This window comes from Diaphorina citri, unplaced genomic scaffold (genome assembly GCF_000475195.1).
Source record: "Diaphorina citri unplaced genomic scaffold, Diaci psyllid genome assembly version 1.1 scaffold74, whole genome shotgun sequence".
Taxonomy (NCBI): Eukaryota; Metazoa; Arthropoda; class Insecta; order Hemiptera; family Psyllidae; genus Diaphorina; species Diaphorina citri.
The window spans coordinates 81,897-103,311 of NW_007377511.1; the positions used below are offsets into that span (position 1 = coordinate 81,897).

A 21,415-nucleotide genomic window follows, 5' to 3' on the forward strand; every position below is an offset into this window, starting at 1 on the left:
ATAGCTATAATATACGAATAATAATGAGAATTTAATGAGCCACGGGGATCTAAGTATGATGATGAGATGGGTAAAAAACATCGGTAAGATCGTGGCTATAATTTATAATCAGAAAAATATATGAGGCAAGAATATTTCTAAATATTGAACTCCTATACGGGGTGACTCAACAAGAAGAGCTTTTGGAGGGGGGGGAATTGTGATGTAAAATACATACTAAGGCCAGCCACTCATTATCAGGTAGACCTGATCAGGTGTCAAGTATACCTGATACCTGATAGTCAATTCTACCTGATAGTGTGTCTGGCTGGGGGACGATTGTCTGGCTGGGGGACGTTAAACAGGGAATAGACCAGCTTAGTCTGGCTGGGGGACTATAAACAGTGAGTATACCAGCCTGAATTTTCTTTGCTAAAGAAATAGCAAAGGTTGAGTGCGAAGGGCATCCCCTCGTAAAATTCTGTAGCCAAAACCAAATGTCAGCCCAAAAGCGATCACCTTAGGGCTGATTGAGGACTGACGAAAAACGCCGACCCCGTCTGTACACGGGAAAAGGCGAAGAAAAAGAAGAAGAACTGTGTGAGATCAATGCTCAGCAGGTATCAGTTATACCTGACAGACCGACCTTTTCAGCCGTACCTGTCAGGTCTATTTGACAGTTAGTGTGCTCGTCAGGTGTAATAGTCAGGTCTACCTGATAGTGAGTGGCTGGTCTAAGGCCCGAGAATACAGTCACTTACTTTACTTTCCATGGTCTCTAAGACCGACCTTTTCAGCCGTAGCTGTCAGGTCTACTTGATAGTTAGTGTGCTCGTCAGTTGTACCTGATCAGGTGTAATAGTCAGGTCTACCTGATAGTGAGTGGCTGGTCTAAGGCCCGAGAATACAGTCACTTACTTTACTTTCCATGGTCTCTCACCGAAATTGTGGGTGTCACTTTAGGTGAAAACTCCCTTTTGTATAACAATGGTCGAATACCACATTACTACATTAGTGTTTTACGAGGAGTGTTACTATTTTTCATTTCTTTCAGATAGTACAGGGGTTATGCCTGTATTCGCCTCTGATTGAAGTGCTTGTCTACTTTGTCAATAATATCTGTGTCGATTGGTTTCAGCACCGATTTTGTCTTGGTATCACTACTTAGTATCAATAGTATCACTATTTGTGTAGGTTGTATCACTGTTTGGCTCGGTAAATACTCTTGCTATATTTGCTCAGGTTCAATATTTACCATCGCGACAAATATTTGTACAGTGGCTATTGGGTTTAAATGAACAAGATCTAATAGATGTACTGAATATCTTGCATTGAGTAAATAGCTTTGGTGATTTCTTATCTTGTGAACATATATCACTACTTAGTATCAATAGTATCACTATTTGTGTAGGTATCACTGTTTGGCTCGGTAAATACTCTTGCTATATTTGCTCAGGTTCAATATTTACCATCGCGACAAATATTTGTAGTGGCAATTGGGTTTAAATGAACAAGATCTAATAGATGTACTGGATATCTTGCATTGAGTAAATAGCTTTGGTGATTTCTTATCTTGTGAACATGGGATTGCATGTTGGTTGTTTGGATTTGTTCCGGATTATAGAGGCAATTGGGTTTAAATGAACAAGATCTAATAGATGTACTGAATATCTTGCATTGAGTAAATAGCTTTGGTGATTTCTTATCTTGTGAACATGGGATTGCATGTTGGTTGTTTGGATTTGTTCCGGATTAGGAGGAACGGAAATAGTAAGCAGGTATCGAGGTATTTAAGATAGTAAGCAGGTATCGGGGTATTTAAGATGTGTGCTTTGTTCTTGAAAAGGTCTGATAGAGGGAACTGTAAGAACGTGAAATCGAAGAGATAAGGAGGACAGGATAGGAGAAAGCCAGCCTTTCCGCGAGATGATCCTCTGCCTCTATTCTCCGTTTAGGTTAAAGTTCGGCCCGGAACGGACTCGAACCCTCGACCAAGAGCTTACGAAGCAAACGCGCTACCTTCCAAGCTAAATAGGCTAGCAAGTGGAAATTGAAACCAGTTTATACATTTTAGTGAGAGCACGTGAATTTTAAAATCACCCGCGGTCCAATATTGGAAAGCTAAAGCTCAAAGTCATTGGAAAGTCTTCACCTTTCCTATCAAATGCCTTTGTCTGTGGACAATGTCGCGATGTTGACAAGCTAAACAGAGCCCAAGTCGAGGACCTAAAACTAACCCCGAAAGAATGACTTGGAAGTCATCGAACAAAAAATAACAAACACTGAAATTGAACTCAAGAACTATGCACTGTACTTAACAAAACATTGAAAAACCAAGAGGTGAACTTTGAAAAGCAATCAATAAATTTGAAAAGGCAAGCAGTGAAGTCGAAAAAGTAATAACTAAAAAAGCAATCAGTGAACTTACAAAGAGGACGAAATGTTTCCCAATAGTTTAAACAAAGTCGAGCATATGGCCGCAATAGAAAAGACTCTGGATAACAATCCTGTTACTCCCAAACACACGAAAATCTTATGTAGTAGATTAGTGGAACTCATCCACTGCTCGTTTCAGACGAGTGTGGATGTGGACATTAATTTTGGAGATGTTAATGGAACGAATACAAAACATGAGAAAACCGTCACCATTGTAAATGATACTGAACAAGTAAGCTAAAGAGATACTTGGCTTGATTGACTCATAGTTGAAAGACATTATGACCTTCCTTTTGCATTTGCGTGAAAAGAAGGTTCAATTACATAAATATCCCTTTTTTGGAGTTTTTTCGTGCTTTTGAGTACCGCATATTAATCCTTCTTGACTTTTCCTCAGTTCTTTTTGACAGTTGTGTGTCTTCACTGGTTAAAATGACTGAGATTTGCATATTTTCAATTGGACAGAGTTACACCTAGGTATCTCTTGGGCTTTGTGAAAATGACATCGTATAATTTGCGTGAAAAGAAGGTTCAATTACATAAATATCCCTTTTTTGGAGTTTTTCGTGCTTTTGAGTACCGCATATTACCTAATCCTTCTTGACTTTTCCTCAGTTCTTTTTGACAGTTGTGTGTCTTCACTGGTTGAAATGACTGAGATTTGCATATTTTCAATTGGACAGAGTTACACCTAGGTATCTCTTGGGCTTTGTGAAAATGACATCGTATGGTGTACCATTCCATTTATTCCACTTCCCATTTTCCAGATTTTCCTCTTCACCATTGCGAAATTTCAGCTTGGAGAAGCGAAAGAGGAAGCACTTAGCAAATTCTACATTGAGACCGAAAATGAGGAGCGGAATTTCACATTGCTTGCTGGCGGAAGCCATGATGTCAAATTGAAATTCTACTGCAAACTGCTCAATTGTTATCACTATGATTACTACGAACTTTCTTTTCAAATATTGGTAAGTTTGTAATAGGTAGGTACTTTAACTTTTATAAAAGTAATTTCAAAGTTTACGAATAGATTTCGTAAAAGTTGGGATTTCAATGATGATTTTGTACAATGTTAAGAGCTGTGAAACTTCTTAAAAAATATGTCATGATATTAACGATTCTATTTTTATCCATAGGATGATTTCAGTTGGAGTGACAACATTGAGGAACAGGAAAGTTCGGAAGTAAAGTCTTTTGTAAATAATCGGAACAGAAGCAAAAAGACCAAAGTTACTTGGTCTAAGAATTCTACTCCTAAAGCTTCAGACAAAACCATTAAACATAACCTGATCAATAAGTTAGAAGAGATTAAACTAAACATCGTAACTCTACAAGTGTGTGAAAAGCGAAATAAAATGATTAAACACATTAAAAAAGCAATAAAACTGAACTTGTCAGGAGTATGTATGTCGCCCAAAGTATACGCCAATAAACAGATAATCAAACTTCAAAGTTCACAAAAAAAGTCGTTGAAAATATTTAATGACTCGATGAAAAAATCAGCATACATACAAATTAATACTGACGATTCAAACTGCCCAATCCAATTCAACTGTTCATGTGAGATCTTGAAACCAATGTCTTCAATTAGTTTAACTATAAGCCTGAAATTAGATCGATTTGTGAGCGAATATTACTATAAACGTGTTTATATTTCCGTCTTGGATCATGAACCTCTCATGGTAGATATTTATGCATGTTATCATATAAAGTACAATATTGAACATATAGATTCCATGGATCACTTTCATGATTTCCTAAAAGTAAGAGCAGCCGAAGATAATGTAAATGATGAAGCAGAAACTTCTGATACGAATTTCTCATTTTTAAAAACTTTTGAAGATGTTCAGGAGCTCCATGACTCTCAGAATCTTGTTGAATGTGTGTCAGTACTAGAAAACTTTTTCCACTTAGATGCTGAACAATACTTTACATCAATTCAACCCAACATATTAAATCTAAACAAATATGCTAATAAGAAACAATTTGTTGTTAAAAACAAGTTAAACATAGACCTGTTTGTGATTTGGAATAAGGACATTTCCAATCGATTCACTATTGATCCAATGTCTGCCTTCATTGATGAACATAGCTATGCAGTGTTCAATGTAGAATATACACCTGATGTACAGGAAAGATTTCAAGTATCAAAATTAGATTGCACCGTATACTATGGAGACCAAAGAATTAACATTGAACTAAATCAGGGAAAATATGAAAAACGAAACCAAAGGCTGAATTATTTCTTACCATATTCATCATACATAAAATTATGTGCACATAGTTTCAGCAATGGCCATAGTTGGATTCCAAAACACCCAGTCATTACATTGTCCTGTGAACTATTTATACGAACAGGACTTTTGTAAAGTATATAATCTAATGTATATTATGCCTGACAAAACTTTCATAAACTCAGGTATATTATGCCTGGTCCATGACTTTCAAAAATATTATCCAGCTCTTGATTATTGATGATTGGTTATAGGTACCTACAGAAGAGGAGAAAGAAAAAGTATAGAAGAAGAAGAAGACAAATAAGACGAAGAAAAATGTGGATGTCTGTAAATTCAAAGATTTCCAAGATGATCTCTCTATGTGTGATGAACAACAAGAGACAAGCTATGCTTCCATCAAAAGCTACGTTGTCCATGCCATTGAAGAAGAACTTGCTAAAGGGGACCAAACACTGGATGATAGTGATGAAGATTCTGATGATGAGAGTGACCAAGATGGCTTAGTTGACGAAGACAACGCCCGTATAAGAAAGAGCAATGCATTTGGCATGATCAATGATTATTTCTATGATATTTTAAAAGGATAGGTCCTCAGTAAATAGCTGATTTAAAGTTTAAAAACCTTGGTTAATTGCTTTTCAAATTTAGAATTTTCAAAATTAAAGCTACTCCCCTAAGGTAGGTACTCCCGCCCGATATCTCACCCAGGCTGAGTGGGGTCAGGAAAAGCCAGCAGTACGGGATTGCCCAAATGGTCACCCATCCGGATTCCAATCACGCAAGCCAGGTATAGACGAGAACAAAAACATTGGCATTAGCAGACAAAGATATAAATGCGATCATCTGGGTGGCTAGCAGATTAATTATCAGCCATCTCCTCCCGAACACTCAAAGTGGTAAGAAAGACATCAGAGACAACAAATTAAATAAAACCCACAACTCGAGAAGAAATTGGAAGAAGTCGAAAGAGAAGAAGAAGAAGATAAAGAAGAAGAAGAAGAAGAAGAAGAAGAAGAGGTTCTGGTGGTGGAGTGACCTACAGGGAGCTCAATATTGAGGAGTATCGCATTTATGCGTGCCCTAAACCCAATATACAAACCATAGGTAAACTTAGGAAAGCTTTAGACACTAGAGTACTAGACAAACAAAACACCCAGTCATTACAGGATTCCAAAATACAGCATAAATCAAGAACAACTCATATTTCAGTTTCTTTTGAACAATAACAAACAAACATCAATGGCATACTCGAGTATCTTAATTAAGAACTGTGGCTTTCTACCTTTACTCTATTCAATAGATGAAATTAAAGGTAAATATTATGATTTTGAAACGCATCCAAAATGCAATTATATTAAATATAATAAAAATCAAGAAAATTTTCACATCATCTATGCATTTCTGAAAGTAAAAAAATCACTGCCCGTGTCTTGGGTGAAGCAAAATTTTACAATCTGTCTAAATACTGACGCCATTTATAACGAAAAGAAATCGTTTGCAATTTATTCTGATGACGATGTACAACTGAGTCTACCAAAGTGCCTTATGGATGAAAGGAATATAATACCTGAGCAATGTGAACCTGTACTAGAGGAACAGGAAATCTTTGTGGAAAATCAACATACTACTCCCAGGAGTTCTTTACCTCCCAAAGTTGATGTGAATAAAATCTCTCTCTATAAAACGGTAGCAAGTAAAAGTTTGTTTGCCAGTAAAGTGGCGTCAGTTTTCGAAAATCAAATGAGAAATATTGAGAGCAATATAAAGCCACCTTGTTGGGATAATGACATCACTGACTATAATGTGGTTACATTCCCCCATATACATCCGGGCTGTTGTATTAGTGTCAATATACCTTTCTATAATCCTTCTCAACATACTATCCTGTATGAATTCGAACTGGTAAGTTACAAAGGACGTTTTTGGCAAGTTTCAATAAAACCGTTGCATTAGAGAATTTCCGACTTTTCGCAATACAAACGGGCTACCTAAATGTAAAAAAAGATCAAATTTAAACTTGGAACTTCCTTCTTTTGTTAAAGGATGATCTGTTTACTTTGCACAACAACCTACTGTAGTTTCTTTACCTTACAGATAAACAACGTTGACTCATGGCCATACTCTGAAAACGTTTTCTCATTGGACAGAACTAATGGACCTCTATTTTCCAATCAATTCGTTGAAATCCGATGTACATTCCATCCCAGACAATGTCAAGAATACAGTCAATTTCTGAAATGTAAACCAACCTGTTTTCTGAGTGACGTTCAAATGCCTGAAATGTTTTTCCTATTGAGAGGTAAGTCTTAACTGGAACTTGGCCTGACGCACTACCGTGAGCTCAGATTACAAGACAATCTTCGAGAAAAATAGTTGTGCCTATTTAAAGATATTGTCAGCTCCCATGGCGTAGTGGTCACTGCGCTCGCCTTGCACGCGGGAGACCCGGGTTCGATTCCCGGCGGGGTCAAGAAATTTGTATCATGCAAATGATTGATACCGTGACTGGCTGTTGCGGGGCCCACTCAGCCTCGTGAGGAAAATGAGTAGCTATGTAATATAATGCGCATAGCGACCGGTGCCAGCATGGTAGGTAAACATTGGATTTTAGGATTATTGAGATATTGGAAAAATCCTACAATGCTGCAGTGAGCACCAAAGTTGTGACATAATAACACAAAGAAACTGCATTTACATTTACAAAAAACAAAAGAGCCTAGCTCAGGATTGGGACATTTCCGCCAGTGAGGTGTTTACATTGAAATCCTGACGCAATTCTCTTGTTTTTAGTGACGGAATTCCGATAACACCACAAATTTTAATAACTAAAAAATACTTAATAATAATACCTAATACACTAATAGCTATCGGTATCTAGACCTAGACAGGGTTAGGGACCTACAATTTAGGGGGAAAAATTAGTTTATCAAATGGTTGTTGGGCGGTGTTGTTTCAAAAACGCTGATACATTATGTTTATGTTTCTGATATGTTACGAAATTTACAAACTAGTAGATTGAACTTTCTTTTGCGATGTACAATAGAAAGCGATGGTCAAAAGATAGACGAATATAATCTTGATAAAATGGACAGCCAATATTCAACCAGTCTTGATACGAATGGAACTTATGAAAGCAATAACAACACAATAAAGACATGTCAAAAGAAAAATAAAATAATCCTTGTCAATAGTGAAAGCATTCGAAATTATGAAGATTTAGTCAGAATGTTGGACCTCATGAAAGATAATACAGACTTGCATAAAAGTAATGTTGCGGCGATTTCTAGACCTAAAGAAGAGAGTACAAACAATAATGAAAAATCTGAAACTAGTAATGAACTAACTACAATCAAATATGTTGATGGTTTGGCAGCATCCTCTAGTTTCAAAAGATTGGGATCTTTACGAAATGATTTCATTATTCTGTATCCAACTATAGATATGCTTGGTCCTAATGAATATAAAATCATAGAATTCGTTTATCATCCATTCACTAGTGGGCAATGCAGGTAAGTGAATGACTGGTAAGTGTGATACCTGGTAGTGATTGACCAGGGTTGAATGGTAGAGATTGCCCTAAGCAATAATTTCGCTCTTCATTTGCAAGTATACCTGGTAGTGATTGACCAGGGTTGAATGGTAGAGATTGCCCTAAGCAATAATTTCGCTCTTCATTTGCAAGTTTATGTATTTCTGTACTACATTGGAAACACTGAAACAAACCAAATCAATTATTTAGATGTATTAATGATTGAATCATGTAACTTATCTCCTCCAGTCTCTGTACTACATTGGAAACACTGAAACAAACCAAATCAATTATTTAGATGTATTAATGATTGAATCATGTAACTTATCTCCTCCAGTCGGAATTTGAAACTCTCTAAATCAATAATATGTATTCTATCAATGATATCTGTATTTCAGGTTGAACATACAACTATTCACATTAGAAAACGAGTTAGACATCACCTCTGAATTATAAAGTGGCGTCAGTTTTCGAAAATCAAATGAGAAATATTGAGAGCAATATAAAGCCACCTTGTTGGGATAATGACATCACTGACTATAATGTGGTTACATTCCCCCATATACATCCGGGCTGTTGTATTAGTGTCAATATACCTTTCTATAATCCTTCTCAACATACTATCCTGTATGAATTCGAACTGGTAAGTTACAAAGGACGTTTTTGGCAAGTTTCAATAAAACCGTTGCATTAGAGAATTTCCGACTTTTCGCGATACAAACGGGCTACCTAAATGTAAAAAAAGATCGAATTTGAACTTGGAACTTCCTTCTTTTGTTAAAGGATGATCTGTTTACTTTGCACAACAACCTACTGTAGTTTCTTTACCTTACAGATAAACAAAAATTTAAACTTGGAACTTCCTTCTTTTGTTAAAGGATGATCTGTTTACTTTGCACAACAACCTACTGTAGTTTCTTTACCTTACAGATAAACAAGAATTTGAACTTGGAACTTCCTTCTTTTGTTAAAGGATGATGTGTTTACTTTGCACAACAACCTACTGTAGTTTCTTTACCTTACAGATAAACAACGTTGACTCATGGCCATACTCTGAAAACGTTTTCTCATTGGACAGAACTAATGGACCTCTATTTTCCAATCAATTCGTTGAAATCCGATGTACATTCCATCCCAGACAATGTCAAGAATGATCAAATTTAAACTTGGACCTTCCTTCTTTTGTTAAAGGATGATCTGTTTACTTTGCACAACAACGTACTGTAGTTTCTTTACCTTACAGATAAACAACGTTGACTCATGGCCATACTCTGAAAACGTATTCTCATTGGACAGAACTAATGGACCTCTATTTTCCAATCAATTCGTTGAAATCCGATGTACATTCCATCCCAGACAATGTCAAGAATACAGTCAATTTCTGAAATGTAAACCAACCTGTTTTCTGAGTGACGTTCAAATGCCTGAAATGTTTTTCCTATTAAGAGGTAAGTCTTAATTGGAACTTGGCCTGACGCACTACCGTGAGCTCAGATTGCAAGACAATCTTCAAGAAAAATAGTTGTGCCTATTTAAAGATATCGTTCTTTATATAGTCTGGAGAAGTAGGACATTTAAGGATCCAAGTCTCACCAGCATTGTATCAGCACTAAGAAACAAAGTCTGGAAAATAAATTTCACAATTAATTTCACAATTAATCACGTAGGTAGGTAATTATCAATTTTATTTTGTCCCCACAGGAAATTCAGTCGAATGTGAAATATTGTGTGAACCAGAACACATGGATTTGGCTTTCCCAATGGATAACTGAAATTAACTTAAAGGTAAAGTTTACAAATAAGTAAACAAGAGGAAATACAACAAAGTACACCCTGAAACGGTCAATAATGTCCGAAATCCCAAACAATGCCTACCACGTTCCGCAAGTTGTAGGTATTTCAAAACTGAAAATTTCTGTAGCAAAGCTTCAAGTTTCATAACTCGCGAGTCACCCTGTGATGTTGGACGATGATAAAATACCACACTGTGCTCTCGGCAGCTGAGTCATCGAGTCATGCAGATTCCAAATCTAAATTAAGTTGGGAAGAAACTTAAAAGTCGTGACAGTCCCAAGTCCTGACTTCATGTCCATGACTTTGCACTTCCAAACACTGCATCCTTAATATTATACACTGCATCCTTAATACTCCTTGTCCACTATACATGGTCTAAAGGCGAAATTACGCTGAAGCAATAGTAGCATGCTGCAGTGAAGCATGCTAAATCATCTCATTCGGCGCTACGGTCAATACGAGCCAAAATGCAACATGCTTGAAAGATATTGATGGTGGATTGATATGGTCTTTTGGGCAGGTTACATGTTGACTTGAAGGTTGCTTTATTACAGTATGCTTCATATTGCCTTACCTCGGTGTAATAGCGCCTTAAAGTGGAACTTTTAGTTTGAATTCCAGGAAGTCGAAAGAGAAGAAGAAGATAAAAAGAAGAAGAAGAAGAAGAAGAAGACAAATAAGACGAAGAAAAATGTGGATTTAGAAAAGAAAAAAAAAAGAAGAAGAATTAAGAAGAGATAAATCCGACGACACCAAACTGTCCAAGTCAGAAAGCTTTTAAAGAATTATCAACACTGTCAAGAAGAATTAAGAAGAGATAAATCCGACGACACCAAACTGTCCAAGTCAGAAAGCTTTTAAAGAATTATCAACACTGTCAGAAGAATTAAGAAGAGATAAATCCGACGACACCAAACTGTCCAAGTCAGAAAGCTTTTAAAGAATTATCAACACTGTCAATGACATTGCAGAAGATAACATCGGCAGACCAAATGAACACCATAATATATTCAAATCAATTAAACAAAATGTATTATTTATTTCCAGATATTTTTTTGTATTTTGTTAATTAATTCACGAAGAGACTCTCGGATTGAAAAGAGAGAAATCTTGTCTCCTTGATCAGTGTACAAGAAGACATAACAACAGTTTGGTGAGAGACTCTAGTGGTGGCTGTAAAAAGAATGGATGTTTCTTTTGGAGAAAAGGTCCAATGAAGAAAAGGTCCAATAAAGCAATTTAGAAAGATTTGACTTTGCCATATTGTTTGATGATAATTATGTATTTACAAATGATTTTTTGATAAACCATTTGAACGATTGAATGCTCACGTTCTCAAGTTATTGTTTTGCATGTATGTATTTATTCAAATACTTGAACAAGCTATACTATTTCAATATCAAAATCCACCTAATAGAAAGATAACGTCAAAATCTGACACAGTTTCAACCAATTCTTTCATTTCACTCCACTATAGTCAGGATCCGAAACAGTAAAAAATCAACAAATCTGCAGAATGATTTAAAGATGGACAATGTTTCGTGTTTTGCATACAGGGTGTAAAGTTCCGACGAGTTCTTTTGAAAATTTGTCTGATTTTTCTCCTCCTTCTTTCCTCTTATTCTTCTTGTTTTTCTTTCTCCTTCCCTTCGTTTCATTCTTCTTTATTTCTTCCTTTAAATCTATTTTGTTTTCCTAATATTATTCCGAACACAAAAAGCCCACTCTGAGGCTTATGTGTAGGGGCAAACAACCTAGTTGGGTGAAGTTTATATACGTATCTCTAATGTTACAAAAAGTTCCTTATTTATGTTCTTTTCTTGTTTCCCCTTGCATGGAAATGATTAGATTTCTTCTAGGAATCATTAGATTAGATTTTTTCTAGGATTCATTTGATATCACCTTGTGTACATTTGGTTGATCTTTCACCTGTTTATTGCACTCGCTACCTGTTGTTAACTATTGTGTTTATTCCTCCTTTGACTTCTATGACTTCTCCATTGACTTTTTCTCCAAACACATTAGTTTCGCTATTGTCTGCTTGAATTTCTTTATTGGCATTCATATTGTTGTCTATTTTTTCTGTATTTGGTAGTTTTTTTCTTGTGTATTTGATAGTTTTTCACAAACTTCCAGTTCCTTCCTGTTTTCTTATTTTTGTTTCCTTTATTTGACGTTCATGCTCCTTTTCAATTTGATCTCTTTCACAATTTCCATCTTTGTGGAGAGGACAATGTCTTCAGTTCTCTTACTTAGTTGTTGTTGATTCTGTTATCAATGGGATTAGACTCTAAGATCAGCATTTGACAATTTGACGTAGTTCAAAACAGACAGAATCACATTTGATAGAGACCTCAAGGTTTGATTTTATCTTCCATAACTCAGCTTTTTCCTCAAATGCGTATTTGGATTGTTTCAGACGAGACGGTGTGTTTGAGTGTTGGTATTTTTGCTACAATGTCTAGTCAACCTTTTTGCACTGTTTGCACAGTGTCTGGTAGAACAACCTGGTAGAACTATTAAAACTGTGAAGACCTCGTATAAATTAGCATCCTAGTCGGTATTTGCCTTGTAACCTGTGTGTCTGGCATTTCAGGCACTTGGTACTTGGTCTAACACAACATGCTGTGTTGTTTTCGTGCTCCGTTAATTTTTACTATAATTAGTGCACGCTGTCCAGGGTTTAATAGCCGGGAGTACTTAGGAGATACATATGTACAAGGTCGAGAAAAATACACGCTCATTACGACCATTATCGGTAAATAGAACTAGGTTCTAGCTCTAGAGTAGGTCCTAGAAGAACATGTAAGAATACACAAGAATGAGAATAATGAGAAACTAATACCTACTTGTTCTGCCTTCTTTATGATGTGATAAGTGGTGAGTAATGTTGATCGCTTCATGATTTGCTATAAAAAAAGAGGGAATTTATCAAACACCTAGAGTCCTAGAATAAAACTGAGAAATACTTACCTACCTAGAGGAAAACAGAACAAATCAAATGATGAAAAGCGAAAGTGTGTAAAGAAAAAAAAATGGCAATATGAAAAAGAAAACGAAAAAGGAGAATTTGGGAATTCGCGGAATGCCTATGAAAATCCTTGAAGAACATCACTTTCAACTATCGACCATAAAGGCAGAAGTATCTGAAATAAATGGTGAAATGGTGAAAAAAAAAAAAAAAAATGGCAATATGAAAAAGAAAACGAAAAAGGAGAATTTGGGAATTCGCGAAATGCCTATGAAAATCCTTGAAGAACATCACTTTCAACTATCGACCATAAAGGCAGAAGTATCTGAAATAAATGGTGAAATCTGCTCTGGAGATCCGATTTAGAAACAAAATTGTACCTTGAGGAGAAGAGCCAGATCGGAATGAAAAAAAGCTGTCTGTGCAAAGTTTAATATAAGTTGGACCTCGTGAAAGATAATACAGACTTGCATAAAAGTAATGTTGCGGCAATTTCTATACCTAAAGAAGAGAGTACAAACAATATTGAAAAATCTGAAACTAGTAATGAACTAACTAAAATCAAATATGTTGATGGTTTGGCAGCATCCTCTAGTTTCAAAAGATTGGGATCTTTACGAAATGATTTCATTATTCTGTATCCAACTATAGATGTGCTTGGTCCTAATGAATATAAAATCATAGAATTCGTTTATCATCCATTCACTAGTGGGCAATGCAGGTAAGTGAATGACTGGTAAGTGTGATACCTGGTAGTGATTGACCAGGGTTGAATGGTAGAGATTGCCCTAAGCAATAATTTCGCTCTTCATTTGCAAGTTTATGTATTTCTGTATCTGTACTACATTGGAAACACTGAAACAAACCAAATCAATTATTTAGATGTATTAATGATTGAATCATGTAACTTATCTCCTCCAGTCGGAATTTGAAACTCTCTAAATCAATATCTGGAGAAGTAGGACATTTAAGGATCCAAGTCTCACCAGCATTGTATCAGCACTAAGAAACAAAGTCTGGAAAATAAATTTCACAATTAATTTCACAATTAATCACGTAGGTAGGTAATTATCAATTTTATTTTGTCCCCACAGGAAATTCAGTCGAATGTGAAATATTGTGTGAACCAGAACACATGGATTTGGGCCAAGTTCAATCTCAATTTCATATTGAAGGATTTTTTCAAATTCAAAATATACAAACAAGTAGGGTGAACTTTCTTTTGCGATGTACAATAGAAAGCGATGGTCAAAAGATAGACGAATATAATCTTGACAAAATGGACAGCCAATATTCAACCAGTCTTGATACGAATGGAACCTATGAAAGCAATAACAACACAATAAAGTCATGTCAAAAGAAAAATAAAATAATCCTTGTCAATAGTGAAAGCATTCGAAATTATGAAGATTTAGTCAGAAAGTTGGACCTCGTGAAAGATAATACAGACTTGCATAAAAGTAATGTTGCGGCAATTTCTATACCTAAAGAAGAGAGTACAAACAATATTGAAAAATCTGAAACTAGTAATGAACTAACTAAAATCAAATATGTTGATGGTTTGGCAGCATCCTCTAGTTTCAAAAGATTGGGATCTTTACGAAATGATTTCATTATTCTGTATCCAACTATAGATATGCTTGGTCCTAATGAATATAAAATCATAGAATTCGTTTATCATCCATTCACTAGTGGGCAATGCAGGTAAGTGAATGACTGGTAAGTGTGATACCTGGTAGTGATTGACCAGGGTTGAATGGTAGAGATTGCCCTAAGCAATAATTTCGCTCTTCATTTGCAAGTTTATGTATTTCTGTATCTGTACTACATTGGAAACACTGAAACAAACCAAATCAATTATTTAGATGTATTAATGATTGAATCATGTAACTTATCTCCTCCAGTCGGAATTTGAAACTCTCTAAATCAATAATATGTATTCTATCAATGATATCTGTATTTCAGGTTGAACATACAACTATTCACATTAGAAAACGAGTTAGACATCACCTCTGAATTGAAGTATGACGAAACACGATGTATAGATCTGCTATCCATACAATACAACTGTTTCGATAGCTATGTAGAAATAGTAGATGTCAATCTGAGCAAAAACGGTGGTAGCAAATGTTACAGTAGCTATGACTACTATTTTGATTTTCTGAAAATTCCCAGTCTGAACGAAAAGTTGAAACCTAAAGAAATCACGAGACTGGACCATACATTTAACTTACCAAATTTTGAAGCAGGTATGGATGAATTAGGAACATTCTTGTTAAAAACTGACTGGTACATCTTCAAATCCCAACAAACTTTCCTCATTTCTTCACCTCCTTAACTCCATGCATGGCATACACAAAAAGCCCAATGTGAGGCTTAGGTGTACGGGCATATGGACAACTGCCCTGAAAGATGGGTTAGATTATACGAATCTCCACCTCCTTCTGCTGCCCCTAATGTACATGCTTTCTGCTCGACGGATGGCTCTCAGCCAAGCCATTATGTTTGAAAAGGCCTTACATTTGGAGAAATCTATTCAAGTGTTTCATCTTTTAACACTGACATGATTTTTTCAGGAAAAGACGTCATCTTTGAGCTATTATTGAGAAACATAACCAGCGCAAGTAACTTCCACATGATAAACATTAACCATGGCATCTGTAGCGGTTGTTACGCTAAACAGCAGTATCCCAACAACGAACACTCCAACGTACGCCTGTGCAAACACTTTGAGAAATATGTCCACATCGAGCCAAATCTTGTCACGTTTGAGGACGAAACCTCGAGAGGTGTGACATTTTCCATCAACTATGGCACAGAAGAGTTCTCGCATTTCATAAGGAGAACGACCGGTTGTAATGTTACCGAATATCACACGACTTTCTGTATCTATGTGAACAATTCCTGCCATAGTATGTGTGTGGTACAGAAATATATTCATCTAGTTATCAGATTCAGTACGATCACTCGTAACAAAGCGGAGTGTGATAGATTTCTTCTACCAATGGATGTCAGTGTGAGACATCAACAGACGATGCGATGTCGTGTAAAATGGATAATTTTCTCCAACCAAATAAATCCAAACAAGCTTGAAATTGAGTGAAAAAAAAACACACAGTCTAGGCGACAGACACGATTTAGAAGAAGAAGAAGAAGAAGAAGAAGAAGAAGAAGAAGAAGAAACTGGAATCGATAAAATAAACACCAAAATAAATAGAGCGATGATCAAAATAGACAAGGACCGGAACTTGGGAAGGGGTTTAGGTTTAGGTCCTTCTGTGCCATGTATAACTTTTGAAGATGTCTCGAAGGTTTAGGTTCATATTGGTATAAATAGGGCCATCGATCCACTCTATTGATATTGATATCACGAAAGATTCTCGTTCCAGACATTCTTTTTCTCAAAAGATTGGTCTTGTCATCCAGTCATGTCCCCTTTTTCGATTTTCTTCTTTCTTTACCTTTCAGAATTGTACCTACATAATTATATTGTAGGACGACCCTCTGAAATAACTCCCCCTGTTTCTGGCCCTGATTAAAACGTTTAGTACTCTAGCCTATTAGATGACCACCTGAGCCAGCTTAATAATCACATCCAAACTGATTTAATAATCACATCAGATCTTCTGATAATGAACACCCCAGAATCCCCAAATGTCAGGATATCCTGGGCTACAAATCAATTTGTAGATTTCTTTCTGCACATTACACCGTGTTATCTGTTTATGAATATTGATCTGTGCCAAATTCTTCAGCTTTTTTTAGAATATTCTTTCACTCTAATCGAATTTCTCGAACGAAAAAGAAAAAAAAGAAGCGTGTCAAAGGGAAAGATGGAGAGCTTTCCGACTGGTTGGATTGTACTTCTGGTGTCCCACAAGGCAGTGTTCTAGGGCCCCTCCTATTCTCGTTATTCATCAACAGTATCACTTCAGGTATCAGGAGTAATTGTCATCTTTATGCAGATGATCTTCAGCTTTATGTTCATTTTCTTGAAGGTGACTTTGTGTCCGCTGTAAGACTGTTGAATGATGACCTTGAATACATTCGTATTTGGACTGGGGCCCACGGAATTCTACCTAATCCCAACAAATTCCAAGCTATTGTTGTTGGTTCTGAGAAACGCTTGCCTCGTGTGGATTTGACCACAGGTCAGTTGAGCTTTAATGGGACAACCATTCCGTACTCCAATAACGTGAAAAATCTTGGTGTTATAATAGACTCGACGCTCTCATGGGAGTCACATATTAACAATGTCACCAAGAAATGTTTCTTCTCCTTTCACTCACTCAATCTTTTGAGGAGAATACTCCCCTTCAATGTTCGGAAATTGGTATGCTCCACTTTAATACTCCCGATTATCGAGTATGCTGACAATGTCTACATTGGTATGACTAAGGAGCTACAGACCAAAGTGCAAAGGTTGCAAAATACTTGTGTCCGATACATCTTTGGTTTGCGTAAATACGACCATGTATCTAATTGCTTTTCAAATTTAGATTTTTCAAAATTAAAGTTACCCCCCTAAGGTAGGTACTCCCGATATCTCACCCAGGCTGAGTGGGGTCAGGAAAAGCCAGCAGTACGGGATTGCCCAAATGGTCACCCATCCGGATTCCAATCACGTGCAATGTTTCTTAACTTCAGTGATCTATTGTGGACTGGTGCACTCAACGTAACTAATATCGCCGCTGTCTTCCTCACGAAGTGAAGTAGAATAGCATATACCTTGTTTAGTCCCTTTACTCCCGCAGTCTAAGCAAGGTCTTTCCCAATGGATAACTGAAATTAACTTCAGTATATAGTTCAGAGGTACAGTTTACAAATAAGTAAACAAGAGGACTTGTTCTGGTACTTGATCCAAAAGAGCAAAGAAATCACCGAGGTTCCAAACGACACTTATGAGGCCATGAGTAAAACGTCTCACAATGACTGCACACATGCCATTTCCATAGCTGAAGATATCTGTGCCAGTCTGTTTGAAAAAATCCTCTACAGAAACGTCTGTAAATTCAAAGATTTCCAAGATGATCTCTCTATATGTGATGAACAACAAGAGACAAGCTATGCTTCCATCAAAAGCTACGTTGTCCATGCCATTGAAGAAGAACTTGCTAAAGGGGACCAAACCCATCTGCCTGTAATCTCTTTCTTCTTGTTCTTCTATTGCATAAGGAATAAAGCAGCTACATCGTAGATCTTATAGTGATGGACAAAAAACACTAGATGAGATGATAATGAAAAGAACGGAATCTAAGACGCTGAGTCACAATGTAAGTATCCACCTATCCACAGACACTATGGTACCTGGGCTGAGTCACAATGTAAGTATCCACCTATCCACAGACACTATGGTACCTGGGCTGAGCCATAATGTAAGTATCCACAGACACTATGGTACCTGGACTGAGTCATAATGTAAGTATCCACAGACACTATGGTACCTGGACTGAGTCACAATGTAAGTATCCACAGACACTATGGTACCTGGGCTGAGTGATAATGTAAGTATCCACAGACACTATGGTACCTGGGCTGAGCCATAATGTAAGTATCCACAGACACTATGGTACCTGGGCTGAGTCATGAACAAGGGAAGACCCCGGTCGTTTTCCTGAAGTGAAGCCACAGTGCACGTGTTGAGATATTTCACACTCTCCCCATCGGCGATGAACGTGTTGAACTTGTATACTGCGGTAATTTCATAGGCACCTGAAATGAAATGAGAGAGATTTTGAAGTTCCTGATGATTCTAAACAAGAAAGATTTGGAAGTTCCTGATGATTCTTAACAAGAGAGATTTTGCAGTTCCTGATGATTCTAAAACAAGAGAGATTTTGCAGTTCCTGATGATCCTAAACTAGAGAGATTTTGAAGTTCCTGATGATTCTAAACAAGAGAGATTTTGAAGTTCCTGATGATCCTAAACTAGAGAGATTTTGAAGTTCCTGTTGATTCTAAACAAGAGAGATTTTGCAGTTCCTGATGATTCTAAACAGGAGAGATTTTGCAGTTCCTGATGATTCTAAACAAAAGAGATTTTGCAGTTCCTGATGATTCTAAACAAGAGAGATTTTGAAGATCCTGATGATTCTAAACAAGAGAGATTTTGTAGTTCCTGATGATTCTAAACAGGAGAGATTTTGCAGTTCCTGATGATTCTAAACAAAAGAGATTTTGCAGTTCCTGATGATTCTAAACAAAAGAGATTTTGCAGTTCCTGATGATTCTAAACAAGAGAGATTTTGTAGTTCCTGATGATTTTAAACAAGAGTTTATTCTTTGAGATTGTCAGGTACCATTGTAAAAACAAATTTGAGACTTCCAAATCTGAGGGGAGAACTTTTGATGGCCGAAAAACCGCGAAAAAACCAATTTTCGGCGGTTTTTTGGCCACCAAGAGTTCTCCCCTCAGATTTGGAGGTCCCAACTTTGTTTTTACAATCACTTCATGTTATCTGACAACCTGACCTCAGAGAATAAAATCGTTTACCCTAATTTTTGTTTGTTTAAAACATAAAATTCAATGGTTAATTAAAAAAGCTTCGCTTTACGTAAAATCCTTTGTGACCACTGAATTTTGTAGGAAATTTTCTCAACTTTATACGTAGATTTTTACTTTTTACATTAAGGGCGTGGTTTAGGAGTTACAGGCGGAAAACTGAAAAAAGTGCCATAAGTATGCACTTTTTTCGAGGTTTTTGCACCCCAAAAGTTATCCCCTGGGATTTCGAGGTCGAAAATTTGGTCCCACACTCACCTCAGCATACCTAACAATCCTGGCTAGGAAAATTTTTTAACTTTGAAAAAAAAAAAAAATTCCGACCATTTTTCGGCCACCTACTCGACCTACAGGCTGCTGTAACTGCACTATAAATGAACATAAAGCAAAGTTTGACCACACCATCAATACCATCATGTAGAAAATTTTGTGTACTTCCCATCAAAAATTGCGTAGGACGCATGGTTTAGGAGTTATAAGCGAAAAACTGAAAAAAGTGCGAAATTTCGGCCGTTTTCTGGCGGTTTTTCCGCCGAAGTTCTCCTCTTAACTCTTGAGGTCTCAATTTTAGTATTAAACTTCCCCCACCATATCTAACGATCCTATGAAAAAAATCTTTTGTTCTAATTATTGCAAGGTGGACCTCCTCTATCTATTAGACTTAGACTATATTTTGTGATTGTTAAAAAAAAAAAAAAAAAAAAAAAAAAAAAAAAAACCCAAATTTTTTACCCCCCACCCTTGACGCGATCGATAGGGAGCGCGAAGCGCGACCCTATGGTCAACACCGCGAAGCCCCGGGAGCGCGCATCAGATTGTAAACAAAGAGCGCGAAGCGCGACCGCATGCACAGCCGTGCGAAGCCCCGGGAGCGCGGACTACCGCTTACCAACCAAGCTATCTAGGCTAGAAAATCAGAATTGGATGAAGAATTCTGATGCCACCCAGTATTGAGAAATCACACCGATAGAAAATCATGTCCCCCTTTGTGGGGAATGTTTAACCATAATTGTATTGTGAACAGAATTATAAACATTAAAAGTAAAGTTTTATTAAAAATTGAATTCCTTTTAGCTTGAAGGTGGGTAAACGAATGATAAGTCGACACTGGTCCCTAACCTTTTTCCATCTTGTCCTTCTTTCTTCTAACTTTCTCCTTTTATTTTTCTCACCCTCCCCTTCTGGTTTTACCCTTTTACCTTAACTTTTTTTCCGAATTCTTTCTACATTCCCGTGTATATTTTGTTCCAGCATTCCTACAACAGTGCTCTGTTCTGGGCTGACAAAATAGTGAGCATTACAAGTGACCATCTTGTCCTTCTTTCTTCTAACTTTCTCCTTTTATTTTTCTCACCCTCCCCTTCTGGTTTTACCCTTTTACCTTAACTTTTAATAAAATCGTCTGTAGATATTTCATGTCGAAAAATAATTCAGTACAAAACGACTAAACTCTCCTTTGAATTTTGTACAATTTCCTATATTTTTATTTTTGTAAAAGATGTTAGGGAATGATATGTGGTAAAAGTACTGACGCGTTCAATACAAAAACTAGATAAGGAAAAATGTTGATTCGGGATTACTTTTGATTAGGTTTGATTAAATTTGATTAGGTTAAAATACCTCGCAAGCAATTGACCTGTGAAGGATTCAGGTTGGTTAGGCTAAGCGCGGATATGAAAAGAGAGGGGGGGGGATTCTCAGGTTTTAGCCCGTCCTTCCTTTATTATTACGATAGTAATAAAAAAAAGGTATAGTGGACGGGCTATTGTATTCGCTTCGGTGTCGTCTGTGATTCTCAGGTTTTAGCCCGTCCTTCCTTTATTATTACGATAGTAATAAAAAAAGGTATAGTGGACGGGCTATTGTATTCGCTTCGGTGTCGTCTGTCATATGTCCAAACCGTCTCAGTCTTTGTCTTTCTATGCGTTTATAAATGAGGTAAGGAATTTTAATTGTGTTAAGCATAA

General features: G+C 36.7%; 1 protein-coding gene across 1 annotated transcript; it reads left to right on the plus strand.

Annotated features, from left to right (window-relative positions):
- The first annotated feature begins 2,063 nt into the window (after positions 1 to 2,063).
- Positions 2,064 to 20,731, plus strand: LOC103521338. The gene is made up of 11 exons (XM_026832076.1): positions 2,064 to 2,647; positions 3,183 to 3,383; positions 3,552 to 4,720; positions 5,819 to 6,554; positions 6,747 to 6,951; positions 14,041 to 14,650; positions 14,912 to 15,195; positions 15,523 to 15,987; positions 16,945 to 17,368; positions 17,759 to 17,952; positions 20,700 to 20,731. Exons 1-11 carry the CDS (start codon positions 2,420 to 2,422, stop codon positions 20,729 to 20,731), a joined length of 4,548 nt encoding a protein of 1,515 aa, XP_026687877.1. The 5' UTR covers positions 2,064 to 2,419.
- Positions 20,732 to 21,415: the final 684 nt, after the last annotated feature.